A 21,928-nucleotide genomic window follows, 5' to 3' on the forward strand; every position below is an offset into this window, starting at 1 on the left:
AGCCACCTTCCTTCCCTAATCACAGTGCTCCTCAATTTATGTATCCAAATGGATGTGTTGCATTTTTGTGAATGCACGATTGAGAGCTATTGAAAATGCAGCCCTGAATGAATATGAAAATAAGGGAAATATTTTCAGGAGATTTCAGTCCTCCTTTCTCATGAAAGCAAGTGACTGGTTGACTTGATTTTCAAAAGAGTTGAGTAACTGCAGCTTACATTGGTTGGTACTGGTTATAATGGGAGCTGTTGGCTCTCTGTACCTCTGAAATATCAGGCCAAGTATGTCATCTTAGAATTGATTTGATCAATATGGGATAAAAACATCTTGTGAACGTTTTTGTCAAATCTAACAGCACAGGAATACCTGAATTATTTCTAGGATCACACAAGTGTGGTTCCAGTATGTCATACATACAATTTAAGTTATGTAGCATGTGTATTGTGTATGTGATATAATTATAATCTGCCTTGTGAACTCACCGTGAAAAAGAAACTTTTCATTTTATTTTTGAAATCTGGTTGTGGATGTAAATTTTATTGAAATGTATAAAACCACATTAATCTAATGATCACCCTAGAGGTAAGTTTTTAACTTTCCTTACGGTACGGTTTAATTATATCTTGTTTGTATTTCGTATAAACCATGCCTTCATGTTATCCTTGTTTGTCTTTTTTTGTTTGTTGTTGTGTTCTTCTTTTGTTTTTGTTTCTAGTCTTACCCTATGGTACTGCAGTATCGACCCAGAATTGACTTTGGTTAGACCAAAGGGCTGGATCCCACTGAGATGAATCCTGCACTATTTGTTTACCCATCGACAGATTGCACAATGAATGGATGTGCCTGGATTAAGGGGACACAACCAGACTTTCAGCATGCAAATAAGGACATTGTCTTTCTTAAAATTGTCAATTGCATCTTTGTTGTTTCTATTAGAGCAAGCCAAGTGCCATTCTGTTACTGAAATGTGCATAAGATATTTGTAGTATCTTAAAAGTGTGCTGCAAGTCATAGCCAAAATCATGACGTGTATAGTCAAGATTCAAAAACTACAGAACATTTTGCCTGCCTGTTAGAAGAGTTTTCTGGTCCTAATGTTGATTACACTAGCAAAATGGCAGAATGCTCATTCCATGTGGTGTTGCAATTGTCACATATTTACTATTTTACTGATTATTGTTGTATAAATGATAGCGAACTGTACAAAAAGTTATGGATTATACCTTGAAAATATTTTGTATAGAAAATATATTTAGAACAGTGGTGATTGTGCCACTACATTTTTCTTGTTAAGTTTCTCGTGCGTCCAGGTATAGCTCGCTCATGAGTGTGCAGCAGTCCTTTTTCAGTGAATGAAGATTATCCTTACAACAATATTAGAACATAGTAATTCAACTAAGCCATTTTAAATTGTCTAAATAGATTCTGCCAGTGTCACCTAATAGCACAATAGCCCTTGTGAGTGCAAAATTGTATGATTGGCCTAGAGATTGGAAAATGATATACAACTATTTAGGATAATGGCAGCTGGTCAAATTAAATTTCTTTTAATAAAGTCAGTGTAAAAGTGAGGTTAAAATCATTTAAATATCCAATAAAAAAGCAGAAATTCCTGTCTGAAATTACACCATATGACAAACATTTATATATCTTTTGTCACTCTGTTGCCATTCACATTAAGGATTTCTTTTTAAGATTGGGTTTAGATGTGTCCAAGTGTGGCATATAATAGAGTAAAATAATACAAACTAACATATTTCAAAATACACAGCTTTAATGGCATTAAATTTCTGTTATGTTTATCTGGAGTTCAGAAGCTATTGCAGATTAATTTAATTAGTTATTGTCGCATCTTAAAGCTAGTTCCATAAAACTAGAGGTAATGCAATGTAGTAGATAAGCAGTCTGATGAAAATAGGCTGTTCAAGGCATTTTTTTTTTCTCAGACCTGGTGGTGGTGGGGAAAAATGTGATTTTTGCCTTAGGTATCACAAATATAATGGTTCTAGTGAAGAAAATTGTATTAAGGTTTCTAGTAACATTGCAGGGAGCATTATATTTCATATATTTTCTGTAGTCTTCCATTGTCTTTGCTCAGTTTACAAGTCAGAGTGGGTTTTTTATTTCAAACTCTGCAGAGATACTTACAGTTCAATACTTGGTATAATTTCTACTTAATGCACAGCTACCAGCATTCCTACTAACTTTTATATGACTTTATGTATACAAAAAAAGGAAACAAATTGACTTTCAGAAGCTACTATAGAATGAATTACTCATGCTTTGAAAATCAAACAAAAAACCGAAATAAAAAACCACAGGGTCAAAGCATAAAAGCTAGATGATGGGAAATAGCTCCTATAGAAGTTTGGTGTCAGTACAATTTATATGTGTTGGGCATGCAAACAAACATGCATTACGGGTGAAATGGTGGCCCCTGAAGTCAATGGGAGTTTTGCCATTGACTTTAGTGACAACAGGATCACATCCTGTTTGTATGCACTGAGTCAAATCCTACCTTTGTGTTCCAAAAGCCACATAACAAGGGGGAGTAGAGACATTGTCCATAGCATTCTGTTAAGGAATCCTGCCATTGCAGATGAAGATTGCATATAATGTGCTGACACAGGGTGCCATGGGAAACACTCTGATACTCCCTTCTGCAGGCACAGTGTTCTGACTGGTTTTGGGGTTAGTTGGGTCATACAGTTGATAGCAACAGATGCACTTGCTGGTTGCAAAGGCTAGTCACCTCTTGCCCTCCCAGTCCATGGCATGCTTGTTCCCAGTCCATGGCATGCTCGTTGGCAGATTTGACAAGCTGCTCCATGGTGGTAAACCCCCAGCTCCTACACAGAGCCTTAACAAATGCAGTGGTACTCTTGACAGACACAGAGGTCTGCCCACATGGATCAGCTTGCAGGAGGGGGATCCAAATTTCTATTGCATATCAATGTTATGTGCATCATACTAAATTCCTTTATAAAGTAGCAACAGGATGTTATTTCTAAATATTTACATGTATGTACAAATGACACCTTTCAATTTTTATGCCCTTCACATCATAGAAGTATTGTTTTTATGCCAGGAGTATTTTCAAGGTGGCTTCACGTTCAAATGAAAGGTTTGTTTCAAAGCTTTTGGTTTCAGTTTGTCATAAAATTAATAGCAATATTCCAAGCTTAATTTTTAGTTGATTTGGGGGAGACAATGTATTTCTTCAGTTGTATATTTGCTGGTTTGGTACATTTGGACTGGGTGTTTTAAACAAACAGAAGGACAGCACAGAATTTGTCTGCAGTGTTGTTGTAGCCATGTAGTCTCAAGATAGTCGAGAGACAAGTTAGGTGAGGTAATATTTATTGGACCAACTTCTGCTGGTGAAAGACAAGCTTTCAAGCTCACGGAGCTCTTCTTCAGGTCTGAGAAAAGTACACAGTGTGTCACAGCTAAATACAAGACGGAATAAATTGCTAAACGTAAGGAGTTAACACGTTGCAAGAGACCATTCAGGTCATTAAGTGAGCAGTTAACACCTCTGCAGTCATGGGACAAAGGAGGACTAGTGGAGCACAGATGGTTATAATGAGCCATAAATCCAGTGTCTTTATTGAGTCCATGGTTTTTAATGTCTAGCAGAGTTGTGAATTTTTTCCAGCTTTTGAAGGTGTTATGCGGACTTCCTTTGAGGATGAGGATAGGTCAGATATGGAGTGATGGCTTTTTGAAAGGTGTTTGGTCACGGGTGATAGGGTGATTTTTGTCTTTTATCATTTTTCTCTGTGAGTTCATTTGAGAGTATAGTGATTGTCTGGTTTCACCCACAGTTGTTAATGGGGCATTTAGTGCATTGGATGAGGTACACCACATATTGTGTTAGGCATGTGTAGGACCCATGGGTCTTGAATGGTGTATTGTGGAAGATATTGATCATTATAAAAGTGGAGATATGTCATCCGGGTTTTGCATCTGTTGTTCTGGCAGGGTCTAGTGCCACTTTGAGTTGGTGTATTCTGATCTGTGGGGAGCTTGCTTCTGATGATGACCTTGGTAAGGTTGGAAGGTTGTTTGAAGGCCAGAAGAGGGGGTTTGGGAAAGATTTATTTCAGGATGTGGTCCCATCGAGTATGGGTTATAATTATTTAATGATTCCCTATATGGGTTCCAATGTGGAAACACCATATTACCTGTGGGTAAACATTTTTCTCAAATATTTTTCCCACTTTATCTTGAATGATCTCTTGAAACGTGTTAACTTTTTATTTTTAACCGTCTGTTCCATCTTCTATTTAACCGTTGACAATCTGAGTATCTTTCCCAGACCCAAAGAAAAGCTCTGTGAGCTTGAAAGCTTGTCTTTCATCAACAGAAGTTGGTCCAATATAAGATTTTCCCTCACCTACCTTGTCTAACACAAAATTTATCACTTTGAGTCCATTCTTAAGGCCATGCCATAGACAGAATTTTGCACCCAACCAACAAATTCATATTGGATTTAGCATGGCCACTGAAAATTCTTTTTACTCTATTATGAGGGCCCATGAGTGACAATGAATAGAGATTTGAATGTTTCATAAGATTTTCTGCATTCTAAGTTCAGGAAGCCAAAAATTTGTCTTGCTCAGAATTGACAACTGTGTTATTTCATGGTTTTTGTTTTTTAAATCCAGCTCAGAACTGGATTAGGGAAGTCAAATCTTCTTCACTGTAAGTTCAAAAACTAAGGACAGATACATTTTCAATGTACTTAGTTGAGTATCCTGTCTTTCAGTGCTTTTATAAACATACGATCTAGCTACCTACAAGTATGAATTTCAGATATGACAGCATAGTGCCTGCTTGTGGTTTGGTTGAATGCTTGTCCTAGGGGTTAGATGCCAGCCAAATTGATATCTATATGGGCAGTTTGCATAACACAAGTGCTGTCTCTCCTGCAGTAAATTCCTCTTTTCTTATACTGCATAGTGTGACATGTCTACAGATATGTACGTGTGATTATCCCTGTTGATACATTGTGCCAATTAAAAAATAAGACAAATGTAAGAATAGTCAAGTGCATGTACAGACACTTTTGAGTGCCAAAGTCAGATTATAATGCAGTGGGAACATGGGTATTCAATGAAAATCACACAGCATCTCCAAATAAAACAGGACACTACTACGTACAGGCGTGCTTGATGTGGACATTTAAATAGCAGACAGTGTCTCACCGCTGCATAAAGTCAATCAGGAAGGAAGAAAATAGCTGAGCCCACAATAGTTATTCTGCAATTATCCATATTGTTGGTTCCCACCTGCAATGGGGGGTGGTCAGACCTAAAATGAGACACTTTCCCTAATTGTACAACCTTTAACTCTATCTCACAAGTTTAGGTTTTTTTCTAAAATGAGAGCCCAGAAGTTATATCCTCCTCCTTCTCCCAGATAGCCCATTAATAGAAGTCAAATGTAATGCCTTTTGTTAGACTAGAAATCTGTATGCAGTGTATGTCCCCTAACATACTGTAAATTAAGAGTTTACAGAATAGGATCTTGTAAGATCTCAAAAGCATATATAATACAAATCTATTAGATTAGCATGAAATGTGCATTACATTGTGTACTATTAAACTACCTTGACTAAGGGCCCAATCCTGCAAACACATGAATAATTCTTATTTGTCTGAATAGCCCCCACTGTAGTCAGTGGAACTTATCACTACAGTAAGGATTATTCAAATAAATGTTTTCAGAATCAGACCCTAACGTATGGGGTGCTCAGATAGGAAACAATGTGCAACAAAAATGTAACTATATTCTTCTCTTTAATGACATTTTATAATGTAAATTATTTTGACTCTTCTGGTTTTACTGAAAATGTTATTTAAAGGAAAATGGTGGATTACTAATATAGAATATCTTTTAGACCCACTTCATACATTTTAAATAAGAATATTTTTCTGTGTATTATAAATGGTCTCAATATTTTCAGTAATAGTATTTCTTAATAGAACTCTACATAGAAGAATCTTCCTTCAAGTGAAACAAGCCGACATCAAAGAAATATTTTCTGTTAATTAGGCAGTTTAAATATGGGCAAATACAGTATCTCACATACTAGAAACTATTTAAAAAGGATGAGTCTTATGTTGAGTCAATTTTATTTTCCCCTAATCTTGAATTCTGGATCCTTATCTTTTTCCTTAGTCTGAGATATTTTGGCTGTATTTCTCTTGCAAATTCCAGGAGCAACTCAGATTTGTCCATTGTGGTTTAGGACTTAAATTTACTTTCTGCAGCAGAGTGGTAGACAGGGCTCCCATGTTATCCATTTCAATCCTAGCTTTTTAAAGCTGATTTTGTGACAGCAGCAACCAAAATCTTTTGCTCTCTACTCTCCCATAGTGAACCAAAATTTGTAGGGCTTTTCTCCCTAAATGGGACCACCCACTGAGCTCTTTTGCTCTATATGTTTTCCATTTCCATATCACCACAGAGGTCAAGAGGCAATCTATTTGCCATAAGGTCTGAGAAGCTACAGAAGGGTATTCCATGGAGTTGCAGCAAAACCACAAAAGCCAACTCAGCCAGACACTAAGGGCTTGTGTACACAAACATTTAATTTCCCACAAACTGCAGTGTGAATATACCCTACACTAGCCTGCTCTCGATCCTGCTGACAAGTATTAACAGTTCATTAATACAGTCTCATTTAGTTAATAAAAGAACTGTTAATGCACGTCAGTTAGTCCATGGCAAAATAAGGCAGGGTAGAGTCACATCCCAGTTTGCCACAAACTAGAGAAGCCCTAACTGATTGAAGTTCTTGACAGCATAGTTATTCAGTGCCAATTCTCTGAGTTTCAAAACACACCAGCGGAATCCTACGTGGAGAAAAGCTTGATACAGTTCTAGCCAATTACATGGACTAGCCAAAGTGTTTGCTCCCATTCCAGTCAAGTTGAAGGATGTAAAGGTCCTTTTATTCCTATCCACAAGAGGGTAAGAACATAAGAAGAAAGCCCAAACCAAGAAATGAGTCCAACTCCTCTTTCCAGCTCATTCAGTTTGAGCAGTCAAGTAGGCCTACAACAGTTTTCAGTCAAGTAGGCCTACAAAGCAGGGTATTCCCTTTTCCAGATACCTCATTCTAATTTCAGGTTTCAGAGTAACAGCCGTGTTAGTCTGTATTCGCAAAAAGAAAAGGAGTACTTGTGGCACCTTACAGACTAACCAATTTATTTGAGCATAAGCTTTCGTGAGCTACAGCTCACTTCATCGGATGCATACTTGCATAATGACTAACAGGTAAGTTCAGAACCGAGTGAAGCAGAGATGCACCCTGGAGTTCCAGACTCCTCCACATCTCTTTTTCATCCCTCTTCAACCTCGCAAGACAACTAAAAACATCAAATAATCCTGAAGGAGATCTCACACCTGAAGGAGAGTGTCCTAGTTCAGTCAGACAGTCACCTGGAGTAAGAAGCAATAGAACTTGTCCCTCAAAGGTTCGGGACTCTGCTTCATATTCTTCAGAGTAAGAAAAAGATGAGGAGAGTCCAAGCGGTCTTAGACAAGGAAAATGAACAGGTTGACAAAATAGAAAATATTCAGATAGAAGAATTTTCTGAAGCCCTCTCAAAGTATCATTCACCTAGGAGTTGAATGCAGCCTTACCAACACAGGAAAGATTAAACATGGCCCACGCACTGATCTTTAAGTTGTGCGTACTTGCACCCCCTTGGTCTTCTGGCCTTGTACATAGAAATTACACCCTAGACAAGAGTGCATATGGTATTACGTCAAGGATTTCTCTTATGAGCCTGGAACTGTCACAACAAGAGAAGTGTAGGAAAGCAGATACTATCCAGAGTGTTTCAGTGATTCATTTGGTGGTGATGGGAAGCCCATATGATTGTAGCAACTTCCTTTCTGCAGTCCAGATACCAAAATCCAGACCTCTGGTATCAACCTTTCAGGATGGGGAACACACCTGGAGCACCACAATAAACAAAGTTAAAAAAGCTCCAGGCTCCAGATTTGGGAGCCTTCAGGCTGGCTCTTTGAGACTTCAGCTCTTGCCTTAGGGAAGGAGCATATTCTAGTTCAGTCATGACCATGGCATATATAAATTGACATGAGGACATGAGAATTTCAAGTCTAAATGCCAAAGTAATGCAGATTCCCTCCTGAGAATAAACTCATCTATTTTCCAATAAAGCAAGCCACATAGGAGCTGTCCACAATGCTACAAGCTTTCGCAATCCAGACCTTTGAATCAATGATACATAATTCCCTGTATTTCCTTATAGTAAAGTTATGCGTCATGTCAACCAGAAGAGTTTCAGAAAACATTGCTTTTAGAAGACAAAGCTTTACTATATCTTCCAGGAGGACAAGATAAAGCTCTTTCTACTCTAGAGGCATTCATAAACAAGGTTAACCCATCAGTACTTCATGGGAGATTATTCATTCATTTTGTCCAATACCTCACATTTGGAGAGGATAAAAGCATGGCATATCCTACATGTGAGAAGAACAGTGAAATATACCTTAGTAGAACCAATCAATTCAGAAAAATATTGATTGTTTTGTTTTTGCCCATAATGCCTGGGCTAAGCCAGCTAAATCCTCCATAGTCAGGTGGATCTAGTCCTGCTTCACCAAAGCATAGTCAGCTGTAGACAGACTGATTCTAGAAGGGATCAGAGCCTACTTAACACTTTCCAAGATGGCTTTCAGGGCAGAAAAAGCTTGAGCCACCACAGAAGAAATCTGAAAAACTTCCACCTGGTCATCTATCAACATTTTAGTAAAACACTATTGGCTTGATCTTCCCTTCTCAACTGAAGCATCCCTCTGTGGGAATGTGCTCCAAACAGTGATCCCAGAATAGATTAATGCTACTAATTTTAGAGAAGGGGAATATTTTCCTTGTCTTACTCATCTTTACTTCCCAGCTAATTTTTTTCCTTACTACTCACTACGTCCCAAATGTCTCAGATGGATGGGAGGGAGAGGTCAGGATCTTTCAGATGGGATTTCTAAGTAGGGTTTCCTTTGACACAAGACATTCTGCTGGTGTTTTTACAATGGTCACTTCTGAATCCTGTCATTACCATTAAGAAGTTTGTTTCCTTTACTGATAAGCAATTTAATGTTTCTATACAGCTCTGGAAGCACTTCAAGAGTAGTGGTAGGGGTGTGGAAAAGCCTGTAGACCTGAGCTGCCTCTTGTATTTGTAGAAAGAGAGGTGCAACTCTAATGTTTCAAACTGCAGGAGAGGCCAGTCCCATAAGATAAAGATTCCATGATTATATTAACGAACCAAAGAGAGGCATTAGATTGAATTTGCATATTGCTATGATATATGTACTTTTTCTTACAGTAAACTTTATATATATATAAATATATATATATAAATTTTTTCTAGCAGATATTTTTAAAGGGGGCTTAATACGTGACATATAAAAGGATGGATGGGATGAAAATAAATTGTTATTTTTTTCCCTTAAGGTGATGAGCAGCAGGCAGGGTTTGGATTAAGAGAGAATGGTGTAGTATATAAAATTCTTACAAGGGTAAAACATTTTTGTGCTGCTGGCTATAGTCTAAGTTTTCTATTGCAAACAAAGGTGAAGCAAAGATGTTTACTGTCAAAGTGAGAAGCATTTATTCTGTGGTGATATTCTGGTCCCATAACTGTGTTTTGTATTCTATCAGGTGATTAGCAATGTAGATGTTGCCGTTGTGTCTGAGGGATTTTGGTGCAGTATAATCAGTTGCTCACTGTACCTTTTTACTGGAAAACTGAATTCTGATTGACTTAAATTACTCCGTGCATCTGCCTATCATACATTTAATTTATTCATAAAGTTTTTTTTAAAGACTATATTTTTATGACTTATTTGCTTGCCTAATAGTTTAAGGGACGTTTTAATACCAAAGGTCAGCCATCCAGAAACTGACTTGGAATAAAGCATTGTCATTTTCCGTTGAGGAGTGCAGTGGACATCTAGTTAGTCAAGTGTAATGCATCTGGTATCAAACAAACGTATGTTACTGGTGGTAGCTGTTTATTGCCAAACTAGAGTTTGGCATACCTGTCAATTTTTGAATAACAGATAAATTATTGGAAATTAGCATAAGGATTGAATTTACCAGTCATGGGTAGAAAGAATGGTCCCTTTTAGGTCATGGGTAATGTCTGTTAACAAAAAGAAGCATAAAGGCTTGCATTACTGATATCTGTGCTATACCTGGCCTGTGAACTAATAAAATACTTCCGTGTACTGTCAATCTCATAAACCTTCTGAAGCACAAAATATTCACAAAGATACTTTTGGGTTTTCTAGCTGTAGCTTAGTGAATTTTTGGAGGGTAAAAAGGACAGACTTGGAGGATCATGCAAAGATGTTAAAGTACATTTTACAGATTTTATAGCTATTTTTTTAGCAAATGGCATTGCTTTCAGTAACATCAGACTATTGATTAGTAAAAATATCAAGGTTATTTTGTGTGTGGTGCAGTAAAAATAAAAAATTAGATAAATCTTTTGCATTTCTTTTCCAGGATAGTCCTGAACTACATTGGAAAAAACAGAACAATTATTTAAAGAGATTTTAAAATCTGTCACTTAAAAAATTGCAGTAGCTCTTATTTCTTTTCTATTTTTTCAGGAGTAGAAACTTCCTGGAATAAACATTAAGCAATGGATAATTTTGTAAATATTTTCCCAAATGCAAACTCAAAAATATTTTGCATTTTAAAAAAATCAATGCAAAGCCTGATCTATTAGACGTTCCAGGCTACCGAATAGTCTGTATAGAGTACTCTAAATGGCATTTTTTTGGATGGGGGCCTAAGTGTCCTTATATAAGCTGTGATCCAAGTAAAGATAAGAAAGGAGCTTGTGGTGGGCAGTAATTCTTCCTTGCATCTGGTCAGTGGCTATCCGTTTTTAATACAACAGCCCTCACAATACTTAGAGATCATAGGACGTATTGTAATGTTATGTTGCTAATTTTCTTTTAAAATATAAAATATTTTAAGCTTTTTGTCAAAAGTGATAACACCTTATTACAAATGAACCTTTTTGTGGTTGTAAAATTTAGCTTATAAATCATTCAAATTGAAGTGAAAAAAAAATACCAGGTCATTGTTAATGACTTAGTCTATCCTACTACTAAGAATATATGTATTTTTATAAAGGAAAAGCACTTGTAGATATTTAATCAGTCCAATATCTATGTTTATGTTTTGAAAAAACAAAAAGCTGCTTAGAGAATCACTTAAATATTTTTATTTTTGTGCTCAAATGCATTCTCAGTTGATTTATGGAATGTTTATTCTGTATAAAGCTGTATAGTTGTTACAGCTGGGCTAAATGCATTTTATACCTGGACTTAGCCAAGTCTATCTGACCATGCTACAAAAAATGTCTACATTATCAATAATTTGATTGCATAACATATAATGACGGTGCTGTTTTTTCATTTTTGACATTAGTTTCTTCCTACCTTATAACATTCCTACTTTATTGTATTTGTTGTGATACAGCAAATTTCATTGTGAGGGTCACATTCCAATGGATGTTTTAAGGTATACAATATTTACATAGTCCATTTACAGTTTATGCAATCCATAAAATTATCTAAAGTTACAACAGATTTGCTAGACATCAGTATTTAATAGCAAATTTCCCCACTGAATGAAAATGACATACCAGATATGTGAAGCAAATAGTATTTTCCTAGTGCCGTGGGACATATCTGATACTCGATATTTTTGAATTTTAGGAAACTGCTGCTGGAACATATGCATGTTACAACTGCACCTTTTGAGTTACTAGTACATAGTAATTTGTACCAACCGTACTTTTAAACTACTTTTTTGAAAACACAAAAAAACACATGATATGACATTAGGACTTAATCTCATGGAACCATGGACACTGACATGGTGAAATTGCAATGATGGCTGAAATGCCATTCTTAACCCATTTTTTGTGCCAGCTTGTACTGTAGTATATCTAACATCTAAAGGAACCCAGCAACACACACACACCATTCCAAATGAATTCTACCAGATCACTGTTAAAGACAGATGGTCAGACTCTGATCTCAGTTCCACACATGTAAACCCACAGTCTTCACACAATGGGACTCTGCATGGGTCTTCACTAACAGGTCCTCAGGCTGGGTCAGAGCTCTAGATTTGACTTTAATGGTGTTTCTTTGCTTTTACATTCATGTAACTTAGACTTGAATATGGCCAAGAGTTCCCACCTTCACTCTGAATTTCCTTACATTTGTGGCATCTGTCATATCTCTAACATTAGTCATGCTTAATGTATTGTGTTAGTTTTCCATAAGTTTGTAAAGTTTAGTAACTATAAGCCCAGAAGTCCACAGTAAATTACAATATTACAATCCTAAATGTGTGTAAATATTTACATAATTAAATAGTGAGAGGATTTTATTCAATAGACTGCAAATACTTGGTAAAACCATTACCATATTAATACACTTACGCTTTTCTTAAGTTCCTAAAGTAGTCAGTATTTCTTAAACATCTTACAATTTGAATATTTTACACTTTTTAAATTTCTTGTTAAATAGCTACTAATAGTATGTCCATATTAAATCAATGGGGGCTCAACATCTCAGGGTCAACAAAGTAGTATTTTAGAATCTCAAACCACTTTGAGTTATAAATGTAATATATATGTAAAATATATATTGCAGCCCTATATATTTTTTTAAATAACCAATTGAGTATTTTTGTTAGTGTATAAAACAAGTACTGTCGTTTCCCCCCCGCTCTGCCAAAGGTCACTCTGGAATATTCTTTTCAGCTGAGTTATAACTCTTTTAAAAAATAGAGGGTTGTCCTGAAAAAGGATGATAAACCCATAACTACATTAGAACAAGTGAACACTTCTATAATTAAGTACTGAGTTGGTACTAGCCTTCATTTGGCAAAATCAGGTCTGTGTTGTATTTTGATGCAGAGAAAATTGAGTTTGTTTGGAGTTATACCTACATTTGTAAAGAGGGTAAATTTTAGTACAATAACTCATGCAAACTCTGTAAATGGACATTTTAAGAAATATATTTGATATGTAACAGTTTCTTATTGTGATTGTATGTATGCTTCAGTACCAGTGATGTTAAATTGAGTGTTTCATGTAATTGTCAAGAATATCCACGGCACCTTCATTTACTGCTATAGTAAGTTACAATTGTGTAAGGTCCATATGCTGCAAGATGCCTCTGGCCCAGTTGAATTAATCCTATGAAAAATCTAGATGAGCAAGAAGTATAACTAATCTGCTTACTAGCACTGAATTGCTCCTTTCTGAAAGCAATAAATATATTCATGTTGTAACATCTGTTGTGCAGCCTACAAATACAAATTGTTTTGTTGCATTTTGTTTTCTATATAATTTATTTTGTGCAATAAAAAGTTTCTCTGGTTTCTCTGACTTTTCTCTAGATTGTAAAAATATTTGAATTCACATTTCCTAATTTCAAATCTAATCATGCAGGCTTTATAGACCAATTAAACGGCAGGTGCCTTGCTTCAAGGAGTCTCTTTTTGCAATACTTGATTTAACGCTCAATCCTATATGATGCTTAGTGCCTCCTATAGGCATGGTGTGTCCTGGTCATTGATGGCACTCAGCTAACCACAGGGTTGGGCTTTAAATTAAATACAACACAAGAGTTGACCTAAACAAGGGGAGAAGAGATAGGACATGACAGTGTTTGAGCAATAAAAAATCAGGACTTTTAGTAATCAATTAATGTAATATTAAAATGTCTGAAGAGTGTCCAGAAGTGAAAACTTCATTCAGAATGTAATTTTATAAAAACCTACTTTTAAAGTTATGAAATACCAGTGCTCAAAACCAATTGGAAATGGAACGCTATATATTTTTGCTAGATCAGCATGCACTTGTTTTATGTGGAAGATTGTTGAGTGTTGACTTAGAGTTACTACCAGCAACCACTTAAATGTATAAGTATTCTACTGTATGTTAAACTTCCTCTAGATGAGTGTTTCTCAACCTTTTTGATACCAGGGACTGACTTGCTGCCTTCCTAACTGTATCAGGGAGATCTCAGGGACCGGTTGTTGAGAAACACTGCTCTAGATGACATCATATGTACGGCCCTTGAAGTTTTTAAAAAGCTGTATGGAATTTCAAGCATTACACTGCTTTCTCTCCTACAGTAGAAGACAGGATGTGCAGTAACCATTAGAGCATAATTTCACCAATTATTTGCAGTATAAAGAAAAAATTCTTATGTCAGATCCACACATCCTGATCTCAGAAAAGTGGCAAATAGGGCCTGAGGATTGAAACAGTAGCTCCAGATCATGTTTCAGATGGTAGAGTTCCAAACCAGATGTCATCAACACACCTTCTTCTCACTTAATTTCTGTTAGAAATTTGCGTAAAAGGTTAATCTCAGGAGTGCCAGCTATTCTACCTTTTAGGTGAAATAAGTCCCACTCTTCCACCTTATTTGATGTGAGATTGGTAGGAACATTTCAATCAATGTGTTTTGTATGTATAAATCTAATGTTAACATTTCTGAACTAAAGAACCTAATGCTGATTTCTGGACACTCCTTAGAAGTTCTAGGTTCCATAATTACCATAAATAATCATGTGCTATGCACAGCCCTGCCCCTGTGTGTTTTGTGCTGTGGAAGAAGAAACTATCTACAGCAGGGGTTCTCAACCTTTTTCTTTCTGAGGCCCCACAATATGCTATAAAAATTCCATGGCCCACCTGTGCCACAACTGTTTTTCTGCATATAAAAGGGCTGGCATTAGGGAGTAGCAAGCAGGGAAAGTCCCCAGGGCCCCATGCCACAGGGGCCCCCACAAAGCTAAGTTGTTCAGGCTTTGGCTTCAGCCCCAGGTGGCAAGACTCAGGGCCCTGGTCTTCAGCCCCATGCGGTTGGGCTTTGGCTTTCTGTCCTGGGTCCCAGTGAGTCTGTCAGCCCTGCTTCATAGACCCCATGAAACCTACTTGCAGCCCCCCAGAGGGCCCCAGACCCCCGGTTGAGAACTGCTGATCTACAGTACTTTATTTTTCTTAGACCAACATTCTGAAATCTCCAAATCAAAAGACCCATAACTCTGAATAAAGTTCAAAATGCATATGAGATACTGTTTATTTAGATAATTTTAATGTGTTCCTATCTGAGCCTCTTGGTGTAAGTCCAAATAAGTGAAAATTACATAGAAGTTCACATGTACCTTAGGAATAGGGCTTGGCTCTAATGATTTTTCGTTAACGTCCAAATCAGTAAGATTGATTTGATTGATGAGTCTTTCTATTTTGCTTTTATACTTTATTGTGATACAGCCATGAGATGTAATGGTAAAACATTTGGGATGGAAATTTCAAAGGCGCTCAGTGTAGGCCTAATATTGCTCCTATTTAAGTCATTGGGAGCTTTACCATTAACTTTAATAGAAACAGAAATAGGCTAATAAATACTGAATGGTTTTGGAATACCCATCCTTAAAATACAGTTATCTTAAGTGTATTTTTCAAATCAGAGTATATAGTGTGGGCGTGTGTTTTACCATACAATTCAGTATTTTACGGTCACTTATAACTTCCAAAGCAATCCTTTAAAATGTAACAATACGATTGTAGCTTTTTCATCATGATATTTAATTTCCCTTTTACATTCTTTCCTTTTGATTTTGTTACAGCGTCTGCTTGAGTTAACCTGATATCAGTATTGTTCCTTGTGATTGGGTGTATATTTTCTAATTTCTGTTTGTTAGGAATTTCAAGAAACTAAAAAAAAAAACATTAAAAATAAATATATACATACATAAAAATTATAATCCAGCAAGTACACCACAGGAGAGACCCCTTCAGGAAGATGAGAAATCACCTTATTTACTCCTGGGGGAATTCTGCACCTAAGCCCTGTGCTGAGCCTCATCCCCCTTGTCATAAATATAAAGGGAAGGGTAAACCCCTTTAAAATCCCTCCTGGCCAAAGGAAAACTCCTCTCACCTGTAAAGGGTTAAGAAGCTAAAGGTAACTTCACTGGCACCTGACCAAAATGACCAATGAGGAGACAAGATACTTTCAAAAGCTGGGAGGAGGGAGAGAAACAAAGGGTCTCTGTCTGTCTTTATGCTGCTTTTGTCGGGGATAGATCAGGAATGGAGTCTTAAAACTTTTAGTAAGTAATCTAGCTAGGTATGTGTTAGATTATGATTTCTTTAAATGGCTGAGAAAAGAATTGTGCTGAATAGAATAACTATTTCTGTCTGTGTATCTTTTTTTGTAACTTAAGGTTTTGCCTAGAGGGATTCTCTATGTTTTGAATCTAATTACCCTGTAAGGTATCTACCATCCTAATTTTACAGAGGGGATTTCTTTACTTCTATTTACTCCTATTTCTATTAAAAGTCTTCTTGTAAGAAAACTGAATGCTTTATCATTGTTCTCAGATCCAAGGGTTTGAGTCTATGGTCACCTATGCAACTTGGTGAGGCTTTTTATCCAACATTTCCCAGGAAAGGGGGGGTGCAAGTGTTGGGAGGATTGTTCATTGTTCTTAAGATCCAAGGGTCTGGGTCTATAGTCACCTAGGCAAATTGGTGAGGCTTTTTACCAAACCTTGTCCAGGAAGTGGGGTACAAGGTTTTGGGAAGTATTTTGGGGGGAAAGACGTTTCCAAACAGCTCTTCCCCAGTAACCAGTAATTGTTTGGTGGTGGTAGCGGCCAATCCAAGGACAAAGGGTGGAATATTTTGTACCTTGGGGAAGTTTTTGACCTAAGCTGGTAAAGATAAGCTTAGGAGGTTTTCATGCAGGTCCCCACATCTGTACCCTAGCGTTCAGAGTGGGGAAGGAATCTTGACACCCCTGATCCCCCCTGAATCTCCCACCCCAACCCCAAGCCTCACTCCCTGCATCAGGAGCCCCCCACACCTGGACCCCAACCCCACCCCACCAAGCCTTACTTCCTCAGGACCCAGACCCCCCCGCTGAGCCCTAACCATCTTTACCTGGACTTGCCTGCGGAGTCCCATTCCCCCTGCACCCAGAACCCCCCAATGAGCCCCTGTGCATCCAAATCCCCCCTGCACCCTGACCCTCCATTGAGCTGCCTGCACCCAGATTGCCCCACACAGAACCCTGGTACTCTTGAGGGAATTCTGCATCAAAAATTCTATGCCAAATAATTAAAAATTTTAAAATTCTACCAAGTTCTGCATATCTCATTTGTCAAAATAACACTAGCACAATAACAATATAATCACACCATTTTTAAGTATTTTGTAATTCGTTTCACAATACTTGTCAGCAAATGGTGTGATTATATTGTTATTTTAACAAAATATGCAGAATTTTAAAATATTGTGTGCAGAATTTTTAATTTTTTGGTGCTTCCCTCAGGAGTACTTATGTTCTGAGTCATCTCAGACACAAAAGGGGGAAGCCACTCATGAGGAACTCTGTCTATCCCTGTTATGGTCAAAATCATGTCAATATTACCTCATGGTCAGTGATCTCAAAGGCTGTTCATAAATCTAAAGAAATAGGTAGGGATACTTGGTCTTCATCCTTGCCAGAAGATGATCATCAAACAACAAGATACGTACAATTTCCAAGCTCATAATTTGTTCAGGGTATCCAGGAAATCTGAAGACTTCAGATTTTACAGAATTGCGTCACCACACACTTCTCAATATTCATTAAAGAGGAATATTAGAGAAAGGTCAATAGTTGATGAGATTCTCAGCATTGCGAGGATTTTAGTAAGAGCCTAGCAAATCCCCTTTCTAGCACTAATCCATCTGAAGGGAGGCATTGGAGGATTTTTCCAATAATGGACTCTCTGCCTCCCTACTGGACTTCACAAGCCAACAAAAACGTGTGTCCACCGCTCATAGCCCAGAACTCTTCAAACACTTCCAGAAACTTTGTAATTGACGCTGACTGAAACTAAATCAAAGACACTATATTTGCATCCTGTCCCACTCCTCTCCAGCTATGGTTCTGCCATCCAAATTGGAGTGATTTTATGTAGGTAATAATCCCACAATGAGAAGTGCTCCATTCTGTAAACTAATGGAGATGGTCTGGATTCACCAGGCCCTGTAGCACCTGGAACAGTTCTTTCCCACTTTCTCTGTCACAAGCAATCTGCATATCTTGGTGCCAATGGTGTGCGTCATGATACAGAGGATACAGGACTTGGCTGTAGTGAACAAAAGGGATATTTTATTTAGAATGCTGTAATGTAGCCTACATTGCATGGTGCCACCACACATGGTATAAGCACTGGTCTACATTAATCAATCCTACAATGGATTGTTGACTGTAATACAGTGAGTATGAAGAGAGCCTTTCAGACCATTTGGCATCAGCTTGTGAAATTTCTTGTAGACTGTTGGAAGCAATTTGCATCTGCTTATCTAAACTGGATCCATACCCTCACCGAATGTGCTGTATTTCTCATCCAATTTAGTACAATGCAGCTATCTATTTCAGGCATTTTTAAAGCACTCATAGTATCTAAGCATATAACACAGGGCCAGATTGCACCACCTTTACTCATGCTGAGTAGCACTTGACTCCACAAGTAGCTCATTACTTTCTTAAAATGAATCATGTATTGTCTCTCTTAAAATGGACCATTAGCTCTGCTGCTTGAAAATATTCCCTTCCTGGGAGTTCTTCCTGGGTAATAAAGCAAATTTTAACAAATCAGTATCATGAGCCAGCAACGTGTGGGAGCTACACCTAATTAGTTGAGTCCCCTTTAATACATTTTCTAGAGGTGCTCAGATACTATGGGTGCAAAATAAGAACCTCGACACCAGCAGAAACAGCTGGCTCCAGGTCAGGCTGTTGCATTTTGTTTGGTATATCAACTGGATGAGCAAGGGATTAAAATATCTTTTAATATGTAGTCATGCAAAATCATATCATGTTGAGAAAGATGTAGGCAAGGAAAAGAAAAGGGAAGGAAGGAAATGGATTCACATGGAATTCTGACACTACAATAGATGTTTATGACTGTTAATGAATACACCAGCACTACTAAAAAATCTTAGAAGCCACTTAAGAAGGTGGGGTGGAAGAATGGGAGATGCATGCATTTTGCCTTTTTTAAATGTTAAGTTTCTCAAAGATCAGTGAATGAAAATCATAAATCTGAGAGATGTATGAATCTTGCAAATAGTTCCATTAAGCACAGCATTTTTCTTTTGAAAATGGATTTCGTATTCTTTGGGGTTAACCTGCATATCTATACATGTACACACGGTGGTTACATTTGAGCTTGGGAAAATGATAGACCTTCAGATATAAATAGTTCGGAAAAGAGGGAGAGAATGTTTTGAGCATAAGAATATTTCTCTTCCTCTGTTAATTTAATGGGATAGATGCCAATGCTTTTATGAATTATGAATGCAGCAGACGTTTTTCCAAATGAAGTTGTTGGAACTCTGCCCTTGGAGTGAGGCACTCACGTTACAGACTGGCAGCAGATTTCTGTTTCTTTAATGAAAACTGGATTATTAAATCTCTTTTCCTTTGAAGGAAAAATGTTATACAAGAAATTGCTATAAGCCATAGTGCAGTTGCATATCATATTCTCCTGTAGAGTGTTATAAGAAAAAATGTCATGGTACAAAAATTCAAAGCATAATTCTACCATCAGGGAGATTTATATGCAGAACTCCTGATGTTCTTTGGATTGTTGTATGATAATAAAGCTGCAAAACATTTACCAGATTCTTCCCAAATTTCTAGTTCATACATTTTATTTGCAGCTCTGGCTGCAAAAGTGACTTGCAGATTCCCACTTCAGTTACACATGGTCAGGATTTGCTCAGGAGCTAGCCATGGAGCTGCTGCTAACCCTGTGCATTGTTTCTCCTATTAAAGTACCTCTTTTTGACTGCCCAAACAAAAGACTCCCTTCCAGTAGTTTAATTACCTGAAATTATGGTGGAGGTGCTGGCTGCTGCTCCATAATTAAGCTTGAATTGAATTTTGTACTTAAAGCAGGATTCAACCACTTTATTGCGTATGAAGAATACTCATCATTCCCCTAACTTGAAGGTGCATTATGTAAAGCATAGTTATGTTCTGGGTCCATAAGTTATATCAAAAAGCAGCTCCTGAAATGTGGGCAAGTGGGCCAGCCGCCTCAGCCTGGCTGTAAGGATATTGAGTCACTGGCACCAGGAACGGAAGGGATCTTGTCCAATAGGAAGCGTTAAATTAACCGAGATGAAAATCACGTTTCCTGCCGTTTGGAATAAAACCGGCCCTTACAGGAGCGTGGGGCTTCAGTGTGCGTAACAGACCCAACGCCTTGCCCTTGGGCGTAGGAAGCAAACCATAGCTCCGTTGCCCTCCCAGTCTCAGCGTCCACCCAGGTGCATTCACGTCCGTTCTGCCCCCACTGCTGCCTGCCTTGGGGGTGGGGCTTCAGCGGCAGGCGGGCTCGGCGCTGCAGAAGGCGGCTACCCGCGGCGTGGGTTAGACGCTGCTGGCGGAGACCCGCCTGCACCGACCCAGCTTCCCCAGCCAGCCCCCGGGCCCAGCCCGGCTGCCGCTTCCACGTCTCCGGGCTCTGGAGCACTGAGCTCACCCGGAAAGGTGCGAGGGGGGGCCGGCTGGGGGGGGGGGGGTGCAGGTGTGGGGGCTAAGGCGTGGACGCTTCTGCTCTGTCCGGGGAAGGAGCCTGCTGCCCCTAGCTTGAAGGGGATCAGCGCCCCGCAGCCCTGGTGGCTGCATGCAGGGAGTCCTCGCTGCCCATTAACTGGGGCCCCGCGGGGGGCGAGCTGCTCTCTCAGCCCGTCCCTATCCCGCGGGGTCTGTCACCGACACCCAACGGCCTCTGCAAGCCCAGGCCGGGGTCTGCTCAGTCGGTCCGCCTCCGACCCGGCTGCATGAGGCTCGGGGGGCTGCCGCGGACTCCGGGGGGAGGGCTTCTGTCCGGAGCGGCCTCCGCATTGCAGGTATGTGAGCGTGTTCAAAAAGCTACTTTTGCAGCCTACTTCCGACAGATTCATTCTCCCTCAGAGCAGAGCGCGCCCCTGCGTAGCACCTGTAAAGAGGGAGTTAGCCGGCTCCTCCCCACCTCAGAACCAGGCTCCGTTCTTCGCTGGGGTAGCAGTTTTACAGCCCATGTGTACGGTTCCCCTCTGCCGGCCAGGGTCCGGTTATCATTCCTGGCGGTGAACATCCATGGACCAAGAGAAGGGGAAAGCCGCCTCCCTCCCAGGAGCTAGAGTTGTCTGAGTGTAACTTGAGCCAATCCACTCTTGCCCTCTCTTCTGGACGCTTCCAGTTGTCAGAACCTTTCTTTTGTCGTTATGTGGTACTTGACAAATGGAGGCATGGCACTGCTAACTCTGTGAGGAAACAGAGTAGCAGCGTGTTAGTCTGTATCCGCAAAAAGAACAGGAGTACTTGTGGCATCTTAGAGACTAACATATTTATTTGAGCATAAGCTTTCGTGAGCTACAGCTCACTTCATCGGATGTTGTAGCTCACAAAAGCTTATGCTCAAATAAATTTGTTAGTCTCTAAGGTGCCACAAGTTCTCCTGTTCTTTCTGTGATGAAAGGAACTGAAAACATGCTGTTTATCCTGATTTAATGGCTTCTGTTTTGAACAGCCCCATGGTTAATATTCCAAGACAGCAGATGTTGTGATGGCATGTTTAGAGAAATTATTAATAAATGAACTAGCATTCTGTATCTAACTCAGTAAAACTTGTGTTCCTTCATATATAGACATAATGTAAATACCACTTGGTTGTGTTGATATAGTTTGAAATGTATTACAAAAATAAAGAAACTGACTAGTGCTCTAGCCTATTTAAGAAGCAAGTTATGCCATGAAGGAGAACAAGTTCATCTATTCTTATTTC

At 38.7% G+C, this 21,928-nt stretch overlaps 1 protein-coding gene and 1 long non-coding RNA gene across 3 annotated transcripts in view; one reads left to right on the top strand and one right to left on the bottom strand.

The window, feature by feature from the left end:
* Positions 1-13,466, top strand: part of PCGF5 (polycomb group ring finger 5) — a 65,775-nt gene extending 52,309 nt beyond the window's left edge. For both annotated transcript variants that reach the window (XM_048856608.2, XM_048856604.2), the window contains one exon: positions 716-13,466. In XM_048856608.2, coding sequence (XP_048712565.1) covers positions 716-763 — 48 coding nt within the window. In that variant the 3' untranslated portion in view covers positions 764-13,466. The remainder of the gene's footprint in view (positions 1-715) is intronic.
* Positions 1-20,300, bottom strand: part of LOC142072812 (uncharacterized) — a 44,329-nt gene extending 24,029 nt beyond the window's left edge. The window contains exon 1 of the long non-coding RNA XR_012669391.1: positions 19,982-20,300. This is a non-coding gene — a long non-coding RNA (uncharacterized LOC142072812). The remainder of the gene's footprint in view (positions 1-19,981) is intronic.
* Between the last annotated feature and the right edge of the window lie 1,628 nt (positions 20,301-21,928).

Source organism: Caretta caretta, chromosome 7 (genome assembly GCF_965140235.1).
Source record: "Caretta caretta isolate rCarCar2 chromosome 7, rCarCar1.hap1, whole genome shotgun sequence".
Classification (NCBI taxonomy): domain Eukaryota; kingdom Metazoa; phylum Chordata; order Testudines; family Cheloniidae; genus Caretta; species Caretta caretta.